General features: G+C 46.8%; 1 protein-coding gene across 1 annotated transcript in view; it reads left to right on the top strand.

Moving 5' to 3' along the window:
* The window catches only part of LOC145337639 (ADP-ribose glycohydrolase MACROD1-like), a 792171-nt gene that overhangs the window by 490413 nt on the left and 277729 nt on the right, over positions 1-24029 (top strand). Inside the window, exon 5 of the mRNA XM_080182454.1 lies at positions 15454-15570. Within this exon, the coding sequence (XP_080038580.1) occupies positions 15454-15570 (117 nt within the window). The remainder of the gene's footprint in view (positions 1-15453; positions 15571-24029) is intronic.

The raw sequence follows: 24029 nt of genomic DNA, 5'->3' as shown, positions 1-24029 counted from the left end.
CATTTAGGATGGAGGTGAAGAGACATTTCTTCACCCGGTGAGCCTGTGGAATTCATTCCCACAGGAAGTAGTTGATGCCAAAACATTGAATGTATTCAAGAGGCGGCTGGATATAGAACTTGGGGCGAACTGGATCAAAGGTTATGGGGAGAAAGCAGGATTAGGCTATTGAGTTGGACCATCAGCCATGATGGTGATGAATGGCGGAGCAGGCTGGAAGGGCCGAATGGCCTTCTCCTGCTCCTATCAATGTTTCTACATTGCAACTGACTTTGGTAGTCTTGTGGAAATAACCCATACGTCTGGGTGAGATGCTGTGGGTTCAGGTCCCATGCCAGGATTATGTTGGACCTGGAAGAATTGGTCATGACATAGTTTGTCAGGTTGATAATTGGCCCAGGAATCCTCTCCCCTAAAAGGAAAAGATGTGCGTCAAGGGACACAAAAAAATACATGCCAAATGTCCAGAACCTTTACATCAAGAATCGGTGGCTACATCGAGAGCAGTAGAAATACTGTTCTGAATTTCATTCATACTGCTGTCATTGTGGTTGACTTATTTCCAGCTGTTCTCCATGTACAGTGGATTTACTCTTTGTAACTCACCTTTTTAAAATTGTTAATTATTGGGGCAGCAGGGTGGCACAGTCGGTTAGCACTGCTGCCTCTCAGCACCAGGGACCTGGGTTTGATTCCTGGCTTGGATCACTGTCTATGCGGAGTTTGCATGTTCTCCCTGTGCCTGTGTGGGTTTCCTCTGGGTTTTCCGGTTTCCTCCCACAGTCCAAAAGATGTGCTGTAGGTGGATTGGTCATGCTAAATTGTCCCTTGGTGTCCACAGATGTGCTGGTTAGGTGCTAAATTCTCCCTCAATGTAACCCAAACAGGCACCAGACTGTGATGACTAGGGGATTTTCACAATAACTTCATTGCAGTGTTAATGTAAGCTTACTCGGGGAGCAGCACGGTGGCACAGCGGTTAGCACTGCTGCCTCACAGTGCCAGGGTCCCGGGTTCAATTCCTGGCTTGGGTTGCTGACTGTGTGGAGTCTGCATGTTCTCCCCGTGTCTGTGTGGGTTTTCTCCAGGTGCTCCGTTTCCTCCCACAGTTCAAAGATGTGCAGGTTAGGTTGATTGGCCGTGCTAAATTGACCCTGGATGTCAGGAGGATTTGTTGGGTTGTGGGAATAGGGCCTAGGTGGGATTGTAGTAGGTGCAGACTCAACGGGCCAGATGACCTCCTTCTGCACTGTAGGATTCAGTGACACAGGGTCTTCGGCCCACAATGTTGTGCCCTACCTGATGTCAAATTAAACTAATCCCTGCTCCCTGCCCTTGTTCCCTATCCTTCTATTCCTTCCATATTCTTGTGCTTATCTAAAATTCCCTTTCACGCCCCAATCGTATCTGCCTGCACCCCTGGCAGCGTGTACCAGACACCTACCACTCTCTGTGTAAAAAAAACTGACCCCTCACATCTCCTTTGAACTTTCCCTCTTAAACCCTTGCCCCCTAGTATTGGACATTTCTACTCTGGGAAAAAGTGTTCCACTCTATCTCTGCCTCTCATCATGTTACAGACTTCTATCCGCTCTCCCCTCAGCCTCAGCCGCACCAGAGTAAACAACCCTAGTTTCTCCAGTCTCTCCTTATAGCTCACACCCTCTAATCCAGGCAGCATCCTGGTAAACCTCTTCTGTACCCTCTCCAAAGCCTCCACATCCTTCCTGTAACATGGCGACCAGAATTGAACGCAATTCTCTATAAGTGCAGCCTAACCAAAGTTTTATAAAACTGCAGCATGGCATCATGTGCTTAATGCCCTGACCAGTAAAGGCAAGCTACCCTGTCTACTTGTGTGGTCTTTACTATGCCTTCTTTACCACCCTGTCTACTTGGGTGGCCACTTTTAGGGCGCTATGGACTTGAACCCTAAGATCCTTCTGTACATTGTAGGGCATGTATAGGGCGGCATAGTGGCATAGAGCTCTCGCTCTGTCTCTTCCTCTCCCTCTCTGTCTCTCCCTCTCTGTCCCTCCCTCTCTGTCTCTCCCTCTCCCTCTCTCCCTCTCCCTCTCTCCCTCTCCGACTCTCCCTCTCCCTCTCTGTCTCTCTCTCTCTCCCTCTCTGTCTCTCCCTCTCTGTCTCTCCCTCTCTGTCTCTCTGTCTCTCTCTCTCTCCCTCTCTGTCTCTCTCTCTGTCTCTCCCTCTCCCTCTCCCTCTCTCCCTCTCCCTCTCCCTCTCTCCCTCTCCCTCTCCCTCCCTGTCTCTCCCTCTCCCTCTCCCTCTCCCTCCCTGTCTCTCCCTCTCCCTCTCCCTCCCTGTCTCTGTCTCTCCCTCTCCCTCCCTGTGCCTCCCTGTGCCTCCCTCTCCCTCCCTCCCTGTGCCTCCCTCTCCCTCCCTCCCTGTGCCTCCCTCTCCCTCCCTCCCTCTCCCTCTCTCTCCCTCCCTCTCCCTCTCTCTCTCTCTGTCTTTCCCTCTCTCTCTCTCTCCCGCTCTATATCTCTCTATCTCTCTCTCTCACTCTCTGCTGCCTTACATTGCCAGGGACCAGAGTTCAATTCCTAGCTTGGGTCACTGTGTGGGGTTTGCACGTTCTCCTCATATCTGCATGGGTTTCTTCTGAGTGCTCCAGTTTCCTCCCACAGTCTGAAAGATGTTGGGTTAGGTGGATTGGCTGTGCTAAATTGCCCCTTAGTGTCCAAAGATGTGCTGGTTAGGTGCTAAATTCTCCCTCAGTGTACCCGAACAGGTGCCTGAGTGTGGCAACTAGGGGATTTTCACAGTAACTTCATCGCAGTGTGAATGTAAGCCTCATTCGTGACTAATAAAGAAAATAATTAGTAAATAAACAACATCAGTGCTGTTCAAAGTCCTTAACCGTAACCCTTAACATTCGATCTCCCAAAGTACAACACTTCATACCTGCCCGGATTAAACTCCATCTGCCCTTTCTCTGTCCATATCCGCAGCCGATCGATATCCCACTGTATCTTTTGACAACCTTCTATACTATCCACAACTCCATCTATCTTGGTGGTTGGAACTTGGTTAAGACTAATTTAACCGCAGGCTTGTGCTGTCCTTCAGAACATTGGGATTGTTAATTCTACTGCTGCATGTTGCAAATCAGATGTCCTGTCCTTGTTCCCAGTGAATATGGTGTCAAATAAAAGCACTGTGCACTCCTGAAATGCAGAGGCCTATGGATCTGGCAGCTATCCAGCCTTATGAGCCTTTTATTGCCTCATGCACTCCTCTGAACACGAACGTTATCTCTTAATTAACAAATGATTTATAATAGGGAGAGAAGGATTCAGGCTCAGTCCCTTGCCATGGAAAATTGCTTTCACTCAGCATCATCTCTCTTACCGAGGCTGCTCTCTCTCCCTGTAGCTCTCTCTCTCTCTGTCTGTCTCTTTCTGTCTGTCCTTTTCTCCCTCTCTGTCTGTTTCTCTCTCTATCTCTCTGACTCCCTGTCTCTCTTTCTATCTGTCTCTCCCTCTCTTTCTCTCTCTTTCTCCTTCTCTCCCTCTCTGATTCTCCCTATCTATGTCTCTCTATTTCTCTGGCTGTCTCTCCCTCTCTCTCTCGGTCTCTCCCTCTCTCTCTCGGTCTCTCCCTCTCTCTCTCCCGCTCTATATCTCTCTCACTGTCTTTCTCTTTCTCTCTCTCTCCCTCTCTCTCTCCCTGTCTCTCTGTTGCGCTCTCTATATCTCTCTGTCTGTCCGTCTCTCTCTCTCTCTGTTTCTCTCTCTCCGTCTCTCTGTCACTCACTCTCAGTCTCTGACTCTCTCCCTCTGACTCTTTCTCGCTCTCCCTCTCTCTCTCTCTCTCTGTGACTCTCTCTCTCTCTGTCTCTCCCTCACTCTCTTTCTGTCTCTCCTTCTCAGTTGCGCGTTCTCTCTCTCTCCCTGTGTCTCAGTGGCACAGTCGTTAGCACTGCTGCTTCACAGTGCCAGAGACCCGGGTTCGATTCCTGGCCTTGTGTCACTGTCTGTGTGGAGTCTGTACATTCTCCTCCCTTGTCTGCTTGGGTTTCCTCTGGGTGCTCCGGTTTCCTCCCACAGTCCAAAGATGTGCGGGTTAGGTGGATTGACCAAGCTAAATTGCCCCTTAGTGTCCAAAGATGTGCGGGTTAGATGGATTGGCCGTGCTAAATTGCCCCTTAGTGTCCAAAGATGTGCAGGTTAGGTGGATTGGCCGTGCTAAATTGCCCCTAGTGTCAGGGGGGATTAACAGGGTAAATGTGTGGGGTTATGGGAATAGGGCATGGGTGGGATTGTGGTTGGTGCAGACTCAATGGGCTGAATGGCCTCCTTCTGTACTGTAGGGATTTTATGATTCTCTCTCTCCCTCACTTTTCTCTCACTCCTTCTCACTCTCTTTCTCTCACTGTCTGCCACCTGCAACTTTATTCCACTGTGGAAATAAATCTACGATCATATCGCAGACGGAAACTGTCCTTTGCCACTTAGGACAATGCTGGCTAATGTGCTATCCAGTGGAAGTGTGAGCAGGCAGCATGCTTTACATGGGAAAAGATAGGCACCACCTCCATGTCAATAGGATATCGTTAAACTAAACTAGAAAGAGTGTGGAGCAGATTTACTAGGATGCTACCAGGACTTGATGGATTGAGTTATAAGGAGAGGCTGGATAGACTGGGACTTTTTTCTCTGGAGTATAGGAGGCTGAGGGGTGATCTTATAGAGGTCTATAAAATAATGAGGGGCACAGATCAGCTAGATAGTCAATATCTTTTCCCAAAGGTAGGGGAGTCTAAAACTAGAGAGCATAGGTTTAAGTTGAGAAGGGAGAGATACAAAAGGGTCCAGAGGGGCAATTTTCTCACAGAGGGTGGTGACTCTCTGAAACAAGGTGCCAGAAGCAGTAGTAGAGAATCATAGAATCCCTACACTACATTGGGAGGCCATTTGGCCCATCGAGTCTGTAGTGACCGCAATCCCACCCAGGACTATTCCCGTAATCCTGCACATTTATCCCTCTAATCCCCCGGTACTAGGATCAATTTAGCACATGATTAGTATCCAGTGAAAACTATTGTTTATTGCCTGCTATACAGACAAAGCATACCATTCATAGAGAAGGAAAGGAGAGAGTGCGGAATGTATTGTTACAGTCATAGCTCGGGTGTAGAGAAAGATCAACTTAATGCGAGGTAGGTCCATTCAAGAAGCTGTTCTTGAGTCGGTTGGTACGTGACCTCAGACCTTTATATCTTTTTCCTGACGGAAGAAGGCAGAAGAGAGAGTGTCCGAGGTGCATGGGGTCCTTAATTATGCTGGCTCCTTTTCCTAAAGCAACGGGAATTGTAGACAGAGTCAATGGATGGGAGGCTGGTTTGTGTGATGGATTGAGCTACGTTCATGACCTTTTGTAGTTCCTTGTGGTCTTGGGCAGAGCAGGAGCCCATACCAAGCTGTGATACAACCAGAAAGAATGCTTTCTATGGTGCATCTGTAAAAGTTGGTGAGAGTCGTAGCGGACATGCCAAATTTCCTTAGTCTTCTGAGAAGATTGGTGGGCTTCCTTAACTATAGTGTCAGCATGGAGGGACCAGGACAGGTTTTTGTGATCTGGACACAGATCACCAACAGATAATCTGCATATTTTTGGACTGTGCAAGGAAACCGGAGCACCTGGAGGAAACCCACGCAGACACGGGGAGAACGTGCAGACTCTGCACAGACAGTGACCCAAGGCCGGGAATCGAACCCGGGTCCCTGGCACTGTGAGGCAGCAGTGTGCCATCTATAGCGTGCACCTGAGGTGGGTACAGTTTTGTCGTTTGAAAAGCATTTAGACAGTTACATGGGTACGATGGGTATAGAGGGATATGGGCCAAATGCAGGCAATTATGACTAGCTTAGGGGTTAAAAAGTGGGCACGGTGGACAAGTTAGGCCAAAGGGCCTGTTTCCATGCTGCAAACCTCTGTGACTCTCGCAGACCTGGACAGCAAAGTAAAAAGTAAAGTTTATTTATTAGTGTCACAAGTAAGCTTACATTAACACTGCAATGAAGTTACTGTGAAATTCCCCTAGTCGCCACACTCCAGCGCCTGTTCGGGTCAATGCACCGTAACCATCTTTCAGACTGTGGGAGGAAACCGAAGCACCTGGACGAAACCCATGCAGACACGGGGAGAACGTGCAAACTCTGCACAGACAGTGACCCAAGCCAGGAATTGAACCCAGGTCCCTGGCACTGTGAGGCAGCAGTGCTACCCCACTGTGCCACCGTTTCACCCATGATGGGCCGTGCTAAGTTGGAATGAGAGGGCCTTCCCGTGTCGAATTGAATTTGGGACATAGATAAGCTGCAGAGCTGGGCCGAGAGGTGGCAAATGGGGTTTAATACAGAAAAGTGTGAGGTGATTCACTTTGGTAAGAGTAACAGGAATACAGAATACAGGGCTAATGGAAGGACTGTTAGTAGTGTTGACGAGCAGAGAGATCTCGGGGTACATGTGCATAGCTCCCTGAAAGTTGGCACCCAAGTTGATAAGGTTGTTACGAAGGCGTACGATGTGTTAGCTTTTATTGGTAGAGGGATTGAATTTCGGAGCCGTGAGGTCATGTTACAGCTGTACAAAACTCTGGTGCGGCTGCACTTGGAGTATTGCGTACAGTTCTGGTCGCTGCATTATAAGAAAGATGTGGAGGCATTGGAAAGGGTGCAGAGGAGGTTTACCAGGATGTTGCCTGGTATGGTGGGAAGGTCTTATGAGGAAAGGCTGAGGGACTTGAGGTTATTTTCATTAGAGAGAAGAAGGTTACGAGGTGACCTAATTGAGGCATACAAGATGATCAGAGGATTGGATAGGGTGGACAATGAGAGCCTTTTACCTCAGATGGTGATGGCTAACACAAGGGGACATAGCTTTAAATTAAGGGGTGGTAATTATAGGATGGATGTCACAGGTAAGCTCTTTACTCAGAGGGTAGTAAGGTCGTGGAATGCCCTGCCTGCAGCAGTTGTGGACTCAACAACTTTAAGGGGGTTAAAATGGTCAGTGGATAGGCATATGGATAACATTGGAATAGTTTAGGTTAGAGGGTCATTAGATTGGTCCCACTGGTTGGCGCAACATCGAGGGCCGAAGGGCCTGTACTGCGTTGTAATGTTCTATATTCTATGAAATTTACAGCAAACTCTGATGGGTTTAATTTTTGTTGCTGGCCTATGCTGTAAAATATTATGGCAGGCAGGATGAGCTTCCGGCAGCAATTTGCATTGTACTCTTGGCACCGACTGTCATTCATACGCATAACTCCATCGCTCACAAGATGCAGGTCAGACCACTTGTGGGAAATAAATCGTACCACATGGCTTCCAGCCATGGATACTCGGATTTCTACTAAAGGTTGCCTGGTACATCTCATTAGATGATGGTTACTGCCTTATTATGACAGTTTTCCTGGCACCATTTTGTGACCAGGTGTGTTCACTGATGAACGATCTTCTTCATCTCTGTGGTAACTAGGCCACTCAAAGATAGTCAAACACGTTGTGATATTTTATCCTCTTTATTTGTTAACAATATCACAGCCCGGATTCCAAACCAGAGGCAGCAAATTACACAGGTCCGTCATGATAAGACAAAAGCCAATAACGTCACTCGCGCACGCTTCTTCTCACTCAAGAGATCAGTACATGCACTTCAATCCATATAGTGCAGGAGAAGGTCAATCGGCCCATCGAATCTGTACCAACTCTCCGACCCTATCCCCTCTCCTACCCAGACTCTATCCTCATAACCCCACATATTTAACCTGCTAATTCATCTAACCTATACATTTTGAGACACCAAAGAACAATTTAGCATGGCCAATCCACCTACCCACACATCTTTGGACACTAAGGGGCAATTTAGCATGGCCAATCTCCCTATTCCGCACACCTTAGGAGAATGGAAGGAAACCCATGGAGATTCAGGAAGATTCTAAACAGACACTGTGAAAGTCACTTGAGCAAGAAAGTTATCTCTGAAGGAAATAATGTTGGTTGGCATGTCTGGTAAAGGAGGATGACTCTGGGTTTGCATTGTCCTCCCGTGCCTTGCACTTAGTGTTGTACTGGGGTAAGCTGACAATGTGTGAGCAAAGTGCTGTATTCTCACTGAGGCCACAGGAGAATTCACCCAAAAGACCGACCATCAGTGAATTGTGCTCGGTATGTATAGTGAACCCTAAAGGTACTGTAAAGTAATTTTAGAGCCAATACGATGGCTGGACCTTCCTTGTCTAACTCTGACTATCCAGATTGGCAGCACGGTGAAACAGTGGTTAGCACTGCTGCCTCACAGCGCCAAGGGCCCAGGTTCGATTCCCAGCTTGGATCACTGTCTATGCAGAGTCTGCACATTCTCCCCCATGTCTGCGTGGGTTTCCTCCCACAGTCCAAAGATGTACAGGTTAGGTGGATTGGCCGTGCTGAATTGCCCCTAGTGTCAGGGGGATTAGCAGGGTAAATGTGTGGGTTACTGGTATAGGGATTGGGTGGGATTGTTGTCAGTACAGACTCGATGGGCCGAATGACCTCTTTCTGCACTGTAGGGATTCTAAACGTGCACCATACCATCCCTTTTAAGAACTGGAACATTTGCAGTTGACAGATGTGGACACTGAATGGACTCGAGGATTAACTAATAAGAACAGGATTGTTTTCCTGGTGGCCGTAAGTCTCAAACAACAGTTGACATAGCTCCGCAGTAGACTCAGTAGCCTTCACAATAGTCCTTAAACACTGGCGAGCGGGTATCCGCATGTAGTGAACAACCACCTTTGCGGACAACACAAAGGTTGGTGGATTTTGCAGGTAACGATGAGGACCATCAGAGGATACTGCAGGATATAGATCGGTTGGAGACTCGGGTGGAGAGACGGCAGATGGAGTTTAATCCGAACAAATGTGAGGTAATGCACTTTGGAAGGTCCAATACAGATAAGAAATATACTGTAAATGGCAGATCTCTTAAGGCAGTTGGAGAAGGTAGTCAAGAAGGCATATGGCATGCTTGCCTTCATCAGCCAGGGCATTGAGTTTAAAAACTGGCACGTTGTGTTATACCTTTATAGAATCTTAGTTAGGCTGCACTTGGAATGTTGTGTTCAATTCTGGTTGCCACACTACCAGAAGGATGTGGAGGCTTTGGAGAGGGTACAGAAAAGATTTACCAGGATGTTGCCTGGTATGGAGGGCATTAGCTATGAGGAGAGGTTGGTGAAACTTGGTTTGTTCTCACTGGAACGACGGAGATTGAGGGGTGACCTGGTAGAAGTCTACAAGATTATGACGGGCATGGACAGAGTGGATAGTCAGAAGCTTTTTCCCAGGGTGGAAGAGTCAATTACTAGGGGGGCACAGGTTTAGGGTGCGAGGGGCAAGGTTTAAAGGAGATGTACGAAGCAAGTTTTTTACACAGAGAGTGGTGGGTGTCTGGAACTCGTTGCCGGGGAAGGTAGTGGAAGTAAGTACGATAGTGAGTTTAAAGGGGTGTCTTGACAAATACATGAATAGGATGGGAATAGAGGGATATGGTCCCCAGAAGGGTAGTGGGTTTCAGTTCAGTTGGGCAGCATGGTCGATGCAGGCTTGGAGGGGCCAAAGGGCCTGTTCCTGTGCTGTAATTTTCTTTATTTTTTTTGTACCTTTTATAACCTTTACTCTCAGTGCCTCCAGCCGAGTGGTGCAAAGTTTGCCTGACTGTGAGATTGGCACCAGGCCTTTAAAGAGGCTGCAGTTTGGGAGAATAATCCTGATGCAGTGTTAGTGCAGGAAACCTGAGGCCGTAAGCATTAATGATTATCTCTATCCATTTAACACTCCTAAACCTGCCAGAAAACCGTCAGTAACTCAGAGAAGAAGCCAACCGCAGAATCACAGAATCCACACAGTGCACAAGGAGGCCATTTGGCCCATCGAGTTTGCACTGGCCACATCCCACCCAGACCCTATTCCTGTAAACCCACACTGCTGATCCACCTGACACTCAGGGGCAATTTAACATGGTCAATCCACCTAACCTGCACATCTTTGGACGTGAAGGGGGAATTTATTACAGCCAATCCACCTAACCTGCACATCTTTGGACACCAAGGGACAACTTAGCATGGCCAATCCATCTAACCTGCACATCTTTGGACACCAAGGGACAACTTAGCATGGCCAATCCGCCTAACCTGCACGTCTTTGGACACCAAGGGACAACTTAGCATGGCCAATCCACCTAACCTGCACGTCTTTGGACACCAAGGGACAACTTAGCATGGCCAATCCACCTAACCTGCCCATCTTTGGGCGTGAAGGGGGAATTTATTACAGCCAATCCACCTATCCTGCACATCTTTGGACACTAAGGGACAATTTAGCACGGCCAATCCACCTAACCCATTCATCTTTGGAATATAAGAGGAAACTGGAGCACCCGGAGGAAACCCACACAGACACGGGGAGAACACGCAGAGTCCACACAGACAGTGACCCAAGCCAGGAATTGAACCCGGCTCCTTAGCACTGTGAGGTAGTCAGTCTAAAGCGCTGTGCTGCTGCTTGATAATTTTGGTCAATTAAAACAAAAAAGCCGAAACTCTGACTAATGCGAAAGAGCGCTTGTAAAACGACAAGACTCATTCGTGCTGGAGAATTTTAGGAGCAGCCAGGAGCTGCAAGGGCTCCTCAGCACTGCTCCAGATGTCAACCAGTTATGCTTAATCGTCAGTTCTTGGAACTCGACACCGCTTCCACTAAACTGACAGAAGGGAAGGGTCCTTTCGGAGAGTCTGTTTATACTCCAGAGTATCTCATTACTGGCAGGTCAGCAAAGAGGGACAATTAAACCCCTTTCTATCATTATCTTAATTACACCAGCGCGCTAAACTGCTAATGAGGCAGAAAACATGAGATGCAGCATCGAGCCCTGTCAGGCACTGGCAGTGCTGTGGCATCGCTGACGTTATCTTTGATATCCAACTTAAGAGTTATCACCTTCTCCTTTGTTGGAATTATATTCTATTTTTCTCATTCTTACCCATGCAGTGTAATGAACCCAGAGGAGTTACCTTGAAGGAGTCTGACAGCGCGAGAGAGATAAATTAACCTCGGTAGAGGCAATATTGTTAACCCTCTAGGTTTAGAACCGCATCTGCTGCTGATAATTGAGTTTCTTTTGGAACTGTCGGAATCATTAACTTTCTCAAATGAGTGTCACAACATTAATATTGAAATTCTCAACCAACAAAATAGATTTGGGAAGAGCAGGATTTGCCAGAGTTGTTGGCCGTCCCCGTACATCATCTTTGAAAGCGGTTTGTTTTATCTCCCTGGATTTGTGCAGAGGTTGCTGGAGCGCTCACACTTTCTTTGAAATTGAGTTTTAAAGTTTTTATTTATGAGTGTCACAAGTAGGCTTACTGCGGCACGGTGGCACAATGGGTTAGCACTGCTGCCTCATAGCACCAGGGATCTGGGTTCAATTCCTGGGTCACTGTCTGTGTGGAGTCTGCACGTTCTCCCACCGTCCGTGTGGGTTTCATCCGGGCGCTCCAGTTTCCTCCCACAGTCCGAAAGACATGTGGGTTAGGTGGATTGGCCATGATAAATTGTCCCTGAGTGTCCAAAGATGTGCAGGTTAGGGGGATTGACCATGCTAAATTGCCCCTTAGTGTCCAAAGATTATGGAAATTTGGCATGTCAGCTACAACTCTCACCAACTTTTACAGATGCCCCATAGAAAGCATTCTTTCTCGTTGTATCACAGCTTGATATAGCTCCTGCTCTGACCAAGACCGCAAGAAACTGCAAAGGGTCGTGAACAAAGCCCAGTCCATCACACAAACCAGCCTCTCATCCACTGACTCTGTCTACACTTCCCGCTGCCTCGGGAAAAGCAGCCAGCATAATCAAAGACCCCACACACCCCGGACATTCTCTCTTCCACCTTCTTCTGTCAGGAAAAAGATACAAAAGTCTGAGGTCACGTACCAACTGACTCAAGAAAAGCTTCTTCCCTGCTGCTGTCAGACTTTTGAATTGTCCTACCATATATTCAGCTGATCACCCTCGCTGTGACTGTAACACTACATTCTGCACTCTCTCTTTTCCTTCTCTATGAATGCTGTGCTTGTCTGTAAAGCACGCAACAAACAATACTTTTCACTGTATCCCAATACATGTGATAGTAATAAATCAAATCAAATATATTAAGCGTATCCTTCTCTTTACCCTAGCTGTGACTGTAACACTACATTCTGCATCTCAGAACACTAAGGGGCAATTTTTAGCACGGCCAATCAACCTAACCCACACACCTTTGGAGTGTGGGAGGAAACCGGAGCACCTGGAGGAAACCCACGCAGACATGAGGACAATGTGCAAACTCCACACAGACAGTGACTCAAGCCAGGAATCGAACCCAGGTTCCTGGAGCTGTGAAGTAGCAGTGCTAACCACTGTGCTACCGTGCTGCCCCTTCTCTCTTCCACCTTCTTCCTTCAGGAAAAAGATGCAAAAGTCTGAGGTCACGTACCAACTGATTCAAGAACAGCTTCTTCCCTGCTGCTGTCAGACTTTTGAATGGACCTACCTCGCATTAAGTTGATCTTTCTCTACATCCTAGCTATGACTGTAACACTACATTCTGCACCCTCTCCTTTCCTTCTCTATGAACGGTATACTATGTCTGTACAGCACACCAGAAACAATACTTTTCACTGTATCCCAATACATGTGACAATAATGAATCAAATCAAATCAAATGTATGAAGCTGATCTTTCTCTACACCCTATCTATGACTGTAATACTATATTCTGTACCCTCTCCTTCTCTATGAATGGTATGCTGTGCCTGCATGCAAGAAACAATATTTTTCACTGTAGCTAATACAAGTGACAATAATAAATCGAATCAAATGTATTGAGTTGATCTTTCTCTGCACCCTAGCTGTGACTGTAACACTACATTCTGTACTCTCTCCTTTCCTTCTCTATGAACGGTACTTTTTTTCTGTATAGCTTCAAGAAACAATATTTTTCACTGTATGTTAATACGTGTGACAATAATAAATCAAAATCCAAGCTGAAACAAGCAGTGTCACACTGTGTGGAGTGTTGGACTTTCAGAGACACCGGCTGGTATTTTACGACGTGCAAGGCTTTGCCCGAGGCCAACGGGGAATTCCGCTCTGCGATCTGCGCCCACCCCGGTCAAATTCCGGCTGCCATCTTTCAGATGAGACAGTGAAAGCAAACTCCTTCCATCCAGTGGGGATGTGCACTAAATACCCCACATTGGGGCAGTCCCGGCTGGCATCCTGACTGGTATTTATAGAAACGTAGAGAGTAGGAGCAGGAGTAAGGCATTATCGCTCAGACAACAACATAATCCCAGTCCAGCTTGCTTGTCTAGCAAATCCTGTACTGGCTGTAGTGTCTGCTACATTGCAACAGCGATTACCCTTCAAAAAGTACCTTGTTGGCTGTAAATAACACTGGGTTGGCCGGAGGTCATTAAAGGAGATGTATAGGTGTCTGTCTGTGCCTTTCGCTGAAAGAAAACTGACTTGGATAAAATTTCTGTCATTATGACAGCAGCTCTTGCAGTCAGCACTCGCATTGCTACAGTGCGTTCACATGTCTTCAGAGACCACCTCCACCCCCCCCCCCCCCCCCCCCCCCCCCCCGAAGAGTATCACATACAATGAAGTTACATCAAACGCAGGCATTCACGAGGAAAAGTTGGGCCCAGGCAGAAATCAAGAAATACAAAGTGAAATAAGCCTTTAGTTTTGGATGATGATGATGTGTGAGTGAACTTTGTTGGCCAGGACAAAGGAATCACAGAATCCCTACAGTGCAGAAGGAGGCCATTCAGCCCTTCAAACCTGTACTGACCACAATCCCACCTATCCCCATAGCCCCATGCATTTACCCTAGCTAGTCCCCCTCACACTAAGGAGCAATTTAGCATGGCCAATCCATCTAACCCACACATCTTTGGACACTAAGAGGCAATCTAGCATTGTCAATCCACCTAACCTGCACATCTTTGGACACTAAGGGGCAATCTAGCATTGTCAATCCATCTAACCTGCGCATCTTTGGACACTAAGGGGCAATTTAGCATGGCCAAACCCGTTAACCTGCAGATCTTTGGGACATAAGAACATAAGAACATAAGAAATAGGAGCAGGAGTAGGCCATCCAGCCCTTCGAGCCTGCCCCGCCATTCAATAAGATCATGGCTGATCTGTCGCGGCTCAGTTCCACTTTCCCGCCCTCTCCCCATAACCCTTAATCCCCTCTCCTATCAAAAACCCATCAACCCGCGTCTTAAAAATATTTAGCGAGGCAGCCTCCACCACTTCAACGGGCAGAGAATTCCAGAGATTCACCACCCTTTGAGCGAAGAAGTTCCTCCTCAACTCCGTTCTAAACCGCCCCCCTTTTATCTTGAGGCTGTGCCCCCTAGTCCTATTGTCTTTTTTGAGCGGGAAGAGTCTTTCCACCTCTATCCTATCCATCCCATTCATCATCTTATACGTCTCAATGAGATCTCCTCTCATTCTTCTAAACTCTAACGAGTACAAGCCCAGTTTATTCAGCCTCTCCTCATAGCTCAACCCCCTCAACTCCGGTATCAGCCTAGTAAACCTCCTCTGCACTCCCTCCCCAATATCTTTGCGCAGGTGCGGCGCCCAAAAATGCACACAGTACTCCAGTTGCGGCCTCACCAATGCCCTATACAGCTGCAGCAAGACCTCCCTACTTTTATATTCAATCCCCCTCGCGATGAAGGCCAGCATCCCATTCGCCTTCCTGACCACCTGCTGCACCTGCAAGCTGGGTTTTTGCGACTCATGCACAAGGACCCCGAGGTCCCTCTGCACCGTCGCCTGCTGCAGTTTTTCGCCTCGTAAGTAATAGTCCTTCCTACCATTTTTCCTACCAAAGTGGACCACCTCACACTTGCCAACATTAAATTCCATTTGCCATTTCCTGGCCCATTCGCCCAGCCTATCTAGATCCTTCTGCAGACTCTCCACACCCTCCGCACAATTTGGCTTGGTCAATCCACTTAACCTACACATCTTTGGGACACTAAAGGTTAATTTAGCATGGCCAATCCACCTAATCTGCGAATCTTTGGACACTAAGGGGCAATTCAGCATGGCCAGTCCACCTTCCCTGCACATCTTTGGTGTGTGGGAGGAAACTGGAGGAAACCCACGCAGACACTGTGCAGGGAGAAAACACAACTCCGCACAGATAGTGACCCGAGGCCAGGAATAGAGGTTTGAAGGGGATGGTCCCTTTTGAGCAAATTTCATTGTAAGGTTGACTGTCGGATCACATCCTTGTGGTGGTGACCATCCCAAAGACACGAGAAATGGTGCAGTGTTTGAGTAGCTTTTTTTTGTATTTTTCACAGTGGATGGGGCTATTCACGCAGCGGCTGGACCCCTGCTGCAGAAGGAGTGCAGTACGCTGGGAGGGTGCAACACTGGAGATGCGAAAATGACCAGTGGATACTGTCTGCCTGCAAAGTGTGAGTAATGAAAACATTGCCTTTTCCTGTTAACTGTAAAACGAGCTGTTCTGAATGTCTCACGGAAATCTCTTCCGCATCAAGGACCACGATTACACTTTGTGTTTATTTTCAACCAGGATCTTGCTCTGATGATATTTGAAATGTGCTTTGGTGCAAACTTTAAAAATTATTTGCAGATAAATGCAACATGCAATTCTGTATGGTACTGAGAGTGTTTTATGTTGTGATGTGGAGTTGCTGGTGTTGGGCTAGGGTAAGAAGTCTCACAAGACCAGGTTAAAGTCCAACAGGTTTATTTGGTATCACGAGCTTTCGGAGCACTGCTCCTTCATCAGGTGAATGGAGAAGCGGGTTTCGCACTTGGAATATAGCGTTCAATTCTGGTCGCCACACTACCAGAAAGACGTGGAGGCTTTGGAGAGGGCACAGAAAAGATTTACCAGGATGTTGCCTGATATGCAGGGTGTTAGCTATGAGGAGAGGTTGGAGAAACTTGGTTTGTTCTCACTGGAATGACGGAGGTTGAGGGCAGGGGCGACCTGATAGAAGTCTACAAGATTATGAGAGGCATGGACAGAATGGATAGTCAGAAGCTTTTTCCCAGGGTGCACGAGTCAATTACTAGGGGCCACAGGTTTAAGGTGCGAGGGGCAAGGTTTAAAGAAGATGTATGAGGCAAGTTTTTTTACACAAACGGTGGTGGGTGCCTGGAACTCATTGCCGGGGGAGGTAGTGGAAGCGGATACGATAGTGACTTTTAAGGGGTTTCTGGACAAATACACGGATAGGATGGGAATAGAGGGATATGGTCCCTGGAAAGGTAGTGGGTTTTAGTTCAGTCGGGCAGCATGGTCAGTGCAGGAGGGGCCGAAGGCCCTGTGCTGTAATTTTCTTTGTCCTTTGTTCAAACACAGCATATATAGACACAGACACAATTGCAAGATGAAGGTTGGAATGCGAGTCTTTACAGGTAATCAAGTCTTTACATGTACAGACAGTGCAAGTGGAGAGAGGGATAATCACAGGTTAAAGAGGTGTGAATTGTCTCAAGCTGGGACAGTTAGTAGGATTTTGCAAACCCAGGCAATTGTGTCTGTGTCTATATACGCCGTGTTTGTGAAACCTACCTCTCTACTCATCTGATGAAGGAGCAATGCTCCGAAAGCTCATGATTCCAAATAAACCTGTTGGACTTTAACCTGGTGTGGTGAGACTTCTTACTGTTTTCTGTCAGTAAGGGTTGTTGAGAGGGTCCCCGAAGGGGTCCTGGAGGTGAACTGTTGTTTTTGTGGTATTTCGCATTGCACTTGGAAAGAGTTTCTGGAACCTTCTCTGAGTTAAAATCAATATATTGCAGAAAGAGGCCATTCAGCCCATTGAGTCTGCACCGACAACTATCCCACCCAAGCCCTATCCCCGTAACCCCATGTATTTACCCTAGCAAGTCCCCCTGACACTAAGGAGCAAATTAGCATGGCCAATCCACCTAACCTGCGCATCTTTGGATACTACGGGGCAATTTAGCATGGCCAGTCATGCTAATCTGCACATCTTTGGACACTAAATTGCCCCTTAGTGTCCAAAGTTAAGTGGATTGGCCATATTAAATTGCCCCTTAATGTCCAAAGATGTACAGTTCGGTGGATTGGCCATGCTAAATTGTCTCTTAGTGTTCAAAGATGTGCAGGTTAGTTGGATTGGCAATGCTAAATTGCCCTTTCGTGTCTAAAGATGTGCAGATTAGGTGGATTGGCCGTGGTAAATGTGTGGTGTTATGGGGATAGGACGGTGGAGAGGGCCTGGATAAGGTACTCTGTTGGACAGTCGGTGCTGGCTGGTTGGGCCAAATGGCCTCCTTTTGCACTTTGTGGATTGTATGGTTCTATTGTATGGTTCTATTCAATGGTTCTATTCAGGGCCAATTGTGAAATTCTGATGAATGGATGTATACTGTTCTCGGGCCATGGGCTTGTGTTCAACTGTCGTGTATTCCTTTTGGTTGTACCTGGAGTTTTGTGTATTCTCCTTTTTGGAAAACAATGGTCTGATATTATCCATCGTATCTTGCAATGCTGTAATGAACATTTTAAGTTACTTTCCAGGATTTTGTCATCCGAATATAATGACTGTCACCTACACACTGGGGAGTTTCCCGACTATTTTTCACAGTTTACATGTTTGGCTTTCTTGCTTGTCTTCTTAAAACTTATTTTTGAAAAGTGATGGTCAAAGTACAACAGATGTGACCTGGTGCATGTGAATAAGATAATGGAAGAGGTTTTGAGTATTGTATATTTTGTCTGAGACTTTCTATGTTACAATGTCTCGTGCTCATCAAGAGAAGTGTGTTATCCAAGTGTTCCATTTGCTCTTCTGTAACCGCGTAACCTTCCCAACCTGCCAGCGCAAAAGGTATTTAGCCTCTAAGATGTCTGCGGTGTGCGAGGTGCTTGGCTGACCTGTGCGTTTAAGACACTAACCAAAGTAATGTTGACTACTTCTTCACAAATCTGTTCACTCACTCAATAGCCTGATAATTCATAAGATTAGGAGCATAAGAACTAGAAGCAGGAGTAGGCCATCTGGCCCCTCGAGCCTGCTCCGCCTTTCAATAAGATCATGGCTGATCTTTTTGTGGACTCAGCTCCACTTACCCGCCCACTCACCATAACCCTTAATTCTTTCCCTGTTCAAATATCTATCTATCCTTGCCTTAAAAACATTCAGCGAGGTAGCCTCAACTGCTTCACTGGGCAGGGAATTCACAGATTCATAACCCTTTGTGTGAAGAAGTTCCTCCTCGACTCAGCCCTAAATCTGCTCTCCTTATTTTGAGGCCATGCCCCCTAGTTCTAGTTTCACCCACCAGTGGAAACAACCTCCCTGCTTCTATCTTATCTGTTCCCTTCATAATCTTATATGTTTCTATAAGATCTCCCCTCATTCTTCTGAATTCCAATGAGTCGAGCCCCAGTCTACTCAGTCTCTCCTCATAATCCAACCCTCTCAACTCTGGAATCAACCGAGTGAATCTCCTCTGCACCCCCTCCAGTGCCAGTATATCCTCTCTCAAGTAAGGAGACCAAAACTGTACACAGTACTCCAGGTGTGGCCTCACCAGCGCCTTATACAGCTGCAACATAACCTCACTGTTTTTAAACTCCATCCGTCTCGCAATGAAGGATAAAATTCCATTTGCCGCCTTAATTCCCTGCTGCACCTGCAAACCTGGTGATTCCTGCACAAGGACACCCAGGTCCCTCTGCACAGCAGCATGCTGCAATTTTTTACCATTTAGAGCAGAATTAGGCCATTCGGCCCATCAAGACCGCTCCACCATTTGATCATGGCTGATATGCTCCTCATCCCCATTTTCCTACCTTCTCCCCACAACCCTTCACGCCATTCCCAATGAAAAGTCTGTCTAACTCCTCCTTAAATTTACTCACTGCCCCAGCACCCACCGCACTTTGGGGGAGCGAATTCCACAGATTCACAACCCTTTGGGAGAAGTAGCTTCTCCTCCAACTCTATTTTAAATTTGCTGCCCCTTATCCTAAGACTGTGACCTCTCTCCCTAGAATGTCCCACAAGAGGAAGCATCCGCTCCATGTCTACTTTATCCAGACCTTTTATCATGTTGTATATCTCAATTTGATCTCCCCTCATTCTTCTAAATTCCAGAGAATGTCGGCCTAAACTGTTCAATGTGATCTCACTCCCCCCCCATGCACCCCATATGCTCCTATCCCGCTTCACTCCAAGAGATATGTCTAACTCTTTCTAGAAAACATACAATGGGTGGGATTTTATGGCCTTGCTGGTTCCAAAAACGTAAAATCCTCCCTGAGATCAATGGACCTTTCCGTCGTCGGCCCCTCGCCCGCTCCAATTCCCGCGGTGGGTGGGACGGTAAAATTCTGGTCAATGTTTTAGCCTCACCTACTTTCTGTGGCTGTGACTTCCACAGATTCACCACCCTCTGGATGAAGGAACTTCTGCTCATCTCCGTCTGACAATGTTCACCCCAGGTTAGGCCTCTGACCTCTGGTTCTGGACTCCCCTCCACCATCGGGAACACCCTCCCTGCATCTACCCTGTCTAGTCCTGTTAGAATTTTATACATTTCTATGAGCGAATATAATCCTAACCTAGTCAATCTCTCCTCATACTTCTCTCCTGCCATCGATAACAACAGTAAGAAGTCTCACTACACCAGGTTTAAGTCCAACCAGTTTATTTGATAGTAAACCCACAAGCTTTTGGAAACGGTGTTCCTTTGTCAGGTGTGTGGAAGGTTCTGGTCAGAGAAAGGCATATAAAGATACACACAGTTTACAGAATACTGATTAGAATGCGAGTCTTTACAGCTAATCAAGTCTTAAAGATGCAGGCGATATGAGTGGTGATAGCATTAAGCACAGGTTAAAGAGACGTGTATTGTCTCCAGACAGGACAGTGAGATTTTACAAGCCCAGGCAAGTCATGGGGGTTACAGATAGTGCGACATGAACCCCAGATCCCAGTTGAGGCCGTCCTCGTGTGTGGAACTTGGCTATCAGTCTCTGCTCAGCGACTCTGCGCTGTCGTGTGTTGTGAAGGCCGCCTTGGAGAACGCTTACCCGAAGATCAGAGGCCGAATGCCTGTGACCACTGAAGTGCTCCCCAACAGGAAGGGAACAGTCTTGCCTGGTGATTGTTGAGCGATATTCATTCATCCGTTGTCGTAGCGTCTGCATGGTCTCCCTAATTTACCATGCTTCGGGACATCCTTTCCTGCAGCACGCCAGGTTAAGGTCCAACAGGTTTATTTAGAATCACTTTCGGAGCGTTGCTCCTTCATCAGGTGACTGGAGATTTGGGTTCACAAAATAAATAAATAAAACCTTTTCTCTCAAAATTGTGGAGAACCTAGAACTCTCTTGCCCCCAAAGAGAAGTTGAGGCAGGGGTCAAATAAGTTAAAGTTTATTTATTAGTCACAAGTAGGATTACATTAACACTATAATGAAGTTACTGTGAAACTCCCCTAGTCACCACACTCTGGCGCCTGTTCAGGTTACACTGAGAGAGAATTTAGCACCTAACCCGCTCGTCTTTCGGACTGTGGGAGGAAACCAGAGCACCCGGAGGAAACCCATGCAGACACGGGGAGAACGTGCAGATTCAGCACAGACGTGACCCGAGCCGGGAATCGAACCCAGGTCCCTGGCGCTGTGAGGCAGCAGTGCTAACCCACTGTGCCAGCGTGCCAGGATCAGAAGACTTGCATTATCTTGTGCCTGCAAGGTTGCACTTGTCTATTTACCTGTTCTTTCTAAGTATTCGTGCGTGCCCTCAGCACTATCATTCCGTTCGAGTTGAAGTACTCAGAGGCTATGTTGAAAGTGTAGGGTGGTTTTCAGTATTCAGTGCTACTATTTTGACTCATTTTGAGTAGAAATACTTATTCGAGAGGCATTACAGCTTGCATTTTCATGCACATGTCCCAAGTACTCCCAAGGGTCTGATGTCGGGAGAGTGAAAATGTTTACTTCATCCAGTTTTTAATGGGCAGTGCCCGATGTGTGTCAGAGTTAATATGGGTACACACGCAACATGGACTTTGGGTTTGATAACTGCAGCTCAGCGTCTATTAGGATTGTCTGACAGCTTGAGGGAAGCTGCTGTCTTTAAATAATTTAAAATAAACTGCTGGACTGAATGAACAGTGCAAAGAGTGAGGGGGGATCTGATAGAAACTTATAAAACTCTTAACAGGTTTGGACAGGGCAGATTCAGAAAGAATGGTCCCAGTGATTTGATTTGATTTATTATTGTCACACGTATTGGGATACAGTGAAAAGTATTGTTTCTCGCACGCTGTACAGACAAAACATACCGTTCATAGAGTACATAGAGGGAAGGATTTGATTTGATTTATTATTGTCACATGTATTAAGACACAGTGAAAAGTATTGTCTTTTGCACGCTATACAGACAAAGCATTCTGTTCATAGAGAAGAAAAGGAGAGGGTGCAGAATGTAGTGTTACAGTCACAGCGAGGGCGTCAAGAAAGATCAGCTTAATGTGAGGTAGGTCCATTCAAAAGTCTGACAGCAGCAGGGAAAAAGCTGTTCTTGAGTCAGTTGGTACATGACCTCAGACTTTTGTATCTTTTATGGGAGAAGGTGGAAGAGAGAATGTCCGGGGAGCGTGGGGTCCTTAATTATGCCAGCTGCTTTTCCCAAGGCAGCGGGAAGTGTAGACAGAATCAATGGATGGGAGCTTGGTTTGCTGGATGGGCTGGGCTTTGTCCCTGATGGTGGGGTAGTTCAGAATTAGGGGTGATAGTTTGAGGATAAGGGGTAAACTTTTTAGAATTGAGGTGAGGAGAAATTTTTTCACCCAGAGAGTGGTGGAATTCATTTCCCGCAGAAAGTAGTTGAGGCCAAAACATTGTGTGATTTCAAGAAGAAATTAGATATCACTCATGGGGCTAAAGGAACCGAGGGATATGGGGGGGGATCATGTTGAATTTGATGATCAGCCATGACCAAAATGAATGGCGGAGCAGGCTGGAAGGGCCGAATGGCCTCCTCCTGCTTCTACTTCCATCCAGTTGGATGTGTCTCTGCCCTTTTCATAGAATCATAGAATCCCTACAGTGCAGAAGGAGGCCATTCAGCTCATTGAGCCTGCACTGACACAATCCCACCCAGATTTCCTTCCCTGAAGGACATCAGTGAACCAGATGGGTTTTTCTGACAATGGAGAGTGGTTTCATCGTTATCAGTAGATTCTTAATTCCAGATATTTTTTAATTGATTTCAAATTCCACTATTTGTCGTGGTGGGTTCCAAACCCAGGTCCTATCCCTACGTATTTACCCAGACACTGTTGGACAATTTATCACGGCCAGTCCATCGAACTCGCGAATCTTTAGACCGTGGGAGGAAACCCACACAGACATGGGGGGAGAATGTGCAGACTCCAACAGACAGTGACCCAAGCCGGGAATCGAATCCACTGTGCTACTGTGCCCCCTATGGCCTCTTCCTGCACCTGGTATCTATGGTTCTATATTGCGTACATTTCAAAAATAAGAACATTAAGATGCTATTTAATGTGATTTTTTTTTATTGGCACAATGGAAGCAGAAAGTGCAAGCCAGGTACAGAAACCAAAATCCAATCTCAGAGCAGGACTAAAGTTTAAAGTTTATTTATTAGTGTCACAAGTAGGGTGACATTAACACTGCAATGAAGTTACTGTAAAAATCCCCGAGTCTCCATGCTGTAGCTTCAGAAGACAGAAGCTCGGATATCACAGCACTTGACTGAACAATGCGAAAGAGGAACTTACGGCCCAGGCTATTGTTATGGGGTGGATGTAGTGGACCCAGCACACTTCCTGGTCTTTATTAGAGAAAGGGGACTGAGCTATCTTCAAGTTTGGCAGCACAGTGGGTTAACACTGCTACCTCGTAGCGACAGGGACCCGGGTTCAATTCACGGTTTGGGTGGAGTTTGCACATTTTCCCTGGGTTTCATTCAGATGCTCCGGTTTCCTCCCACAGTTCAAAGATGTGGGGGTTAGGTTGATTGGCCATGCTAAATTGCCCCTTAGTGTCCAAGGATGTGCAGGTTAGGTTGATTGGCCATGCTAAATTGCCCCTTAGTGTCCAAGGATGTGCAGGTTAGGTTGATTGGCCATGCTAAATTGCCACTCAGCGTCCAAGGATCTGTGGGTTAGGTGGATTGGCTATGATAAGTTGCCCCTTAGTGTCAGGGAGACTACATGGGATGGCAGGGATAGGGCCTGGGTGGGATTTTTGGGGGTGCCAACTCAATGGCCCGAGTGTGAAGGAATGGAGAATTCCGGTTCATCCTTCAGAAGCTGTTGGAGTCAACATTGTAGTTGGGGATGTTCATGTAGCCTTAATATCCCAGAGCAAGACCTTAAACTTTAGCTTTCTCAGAATATCCCACACTTCCAGCTCTGAAGAACTGGCTGATCAGTAACCATGTCCAGGACACACACACCGTGTGTCAGACTTTATGAACGTCAGGAGATTATTACTGACCTCCCCTGAATACTTGGAATTTATTTCTGCAACTTCAATGTATAAAAAAACTCCAAAAATTCTAATTTAGCCAGGTTGGAAATGTTTTAAACCAGGTATTTGGGAAGACTCCTTTTGTAAAAAGTGACACTTTCACTTATTCTTGTCTTAGAAAAATTAAATAGAAAGATTTGCATTGGAATAGCACCTTTCATGACACCCCAAAGGACTTGACAATGCACTCGTTTTGAATCCATAGAATCTCTACAGTGCAGAAGGAGGCCATTCGGCCCATCAACTCTGCACCAACCACAATCCCACCTAGGCCCTATTCCCATAACCCTGTGCATTTACCCTGCTAATCCCCCCAACACTAAGGGGCAATTTAGCCTGGCCAATCCACCTAAGCCCC

This window comes from Carcharhinus amblyrhynchos, unplaced genomic scaffold (genome assembly GCF_965287045.1).
Source record: "Carcharhinus amblyrhynchos unplaced genomic scaffold, sCarAmb.v2.hapA scaffold_54, whole genome shotgun sequence".
In the NCBI taxonomy this organism is placed as follows: domain Eukaryota; kingdom Metazoa; phylum Chordata; class Chondrichthyes; order Carcharhiniformes; family Carcharhinidae; genus Carcharhinus; species Carcharhinus amblyrhynchos.
Note: the sequence above shows the minus strand (reverse complement) of the source record. Positions and strands in the feature narration are given on the sequence as shown.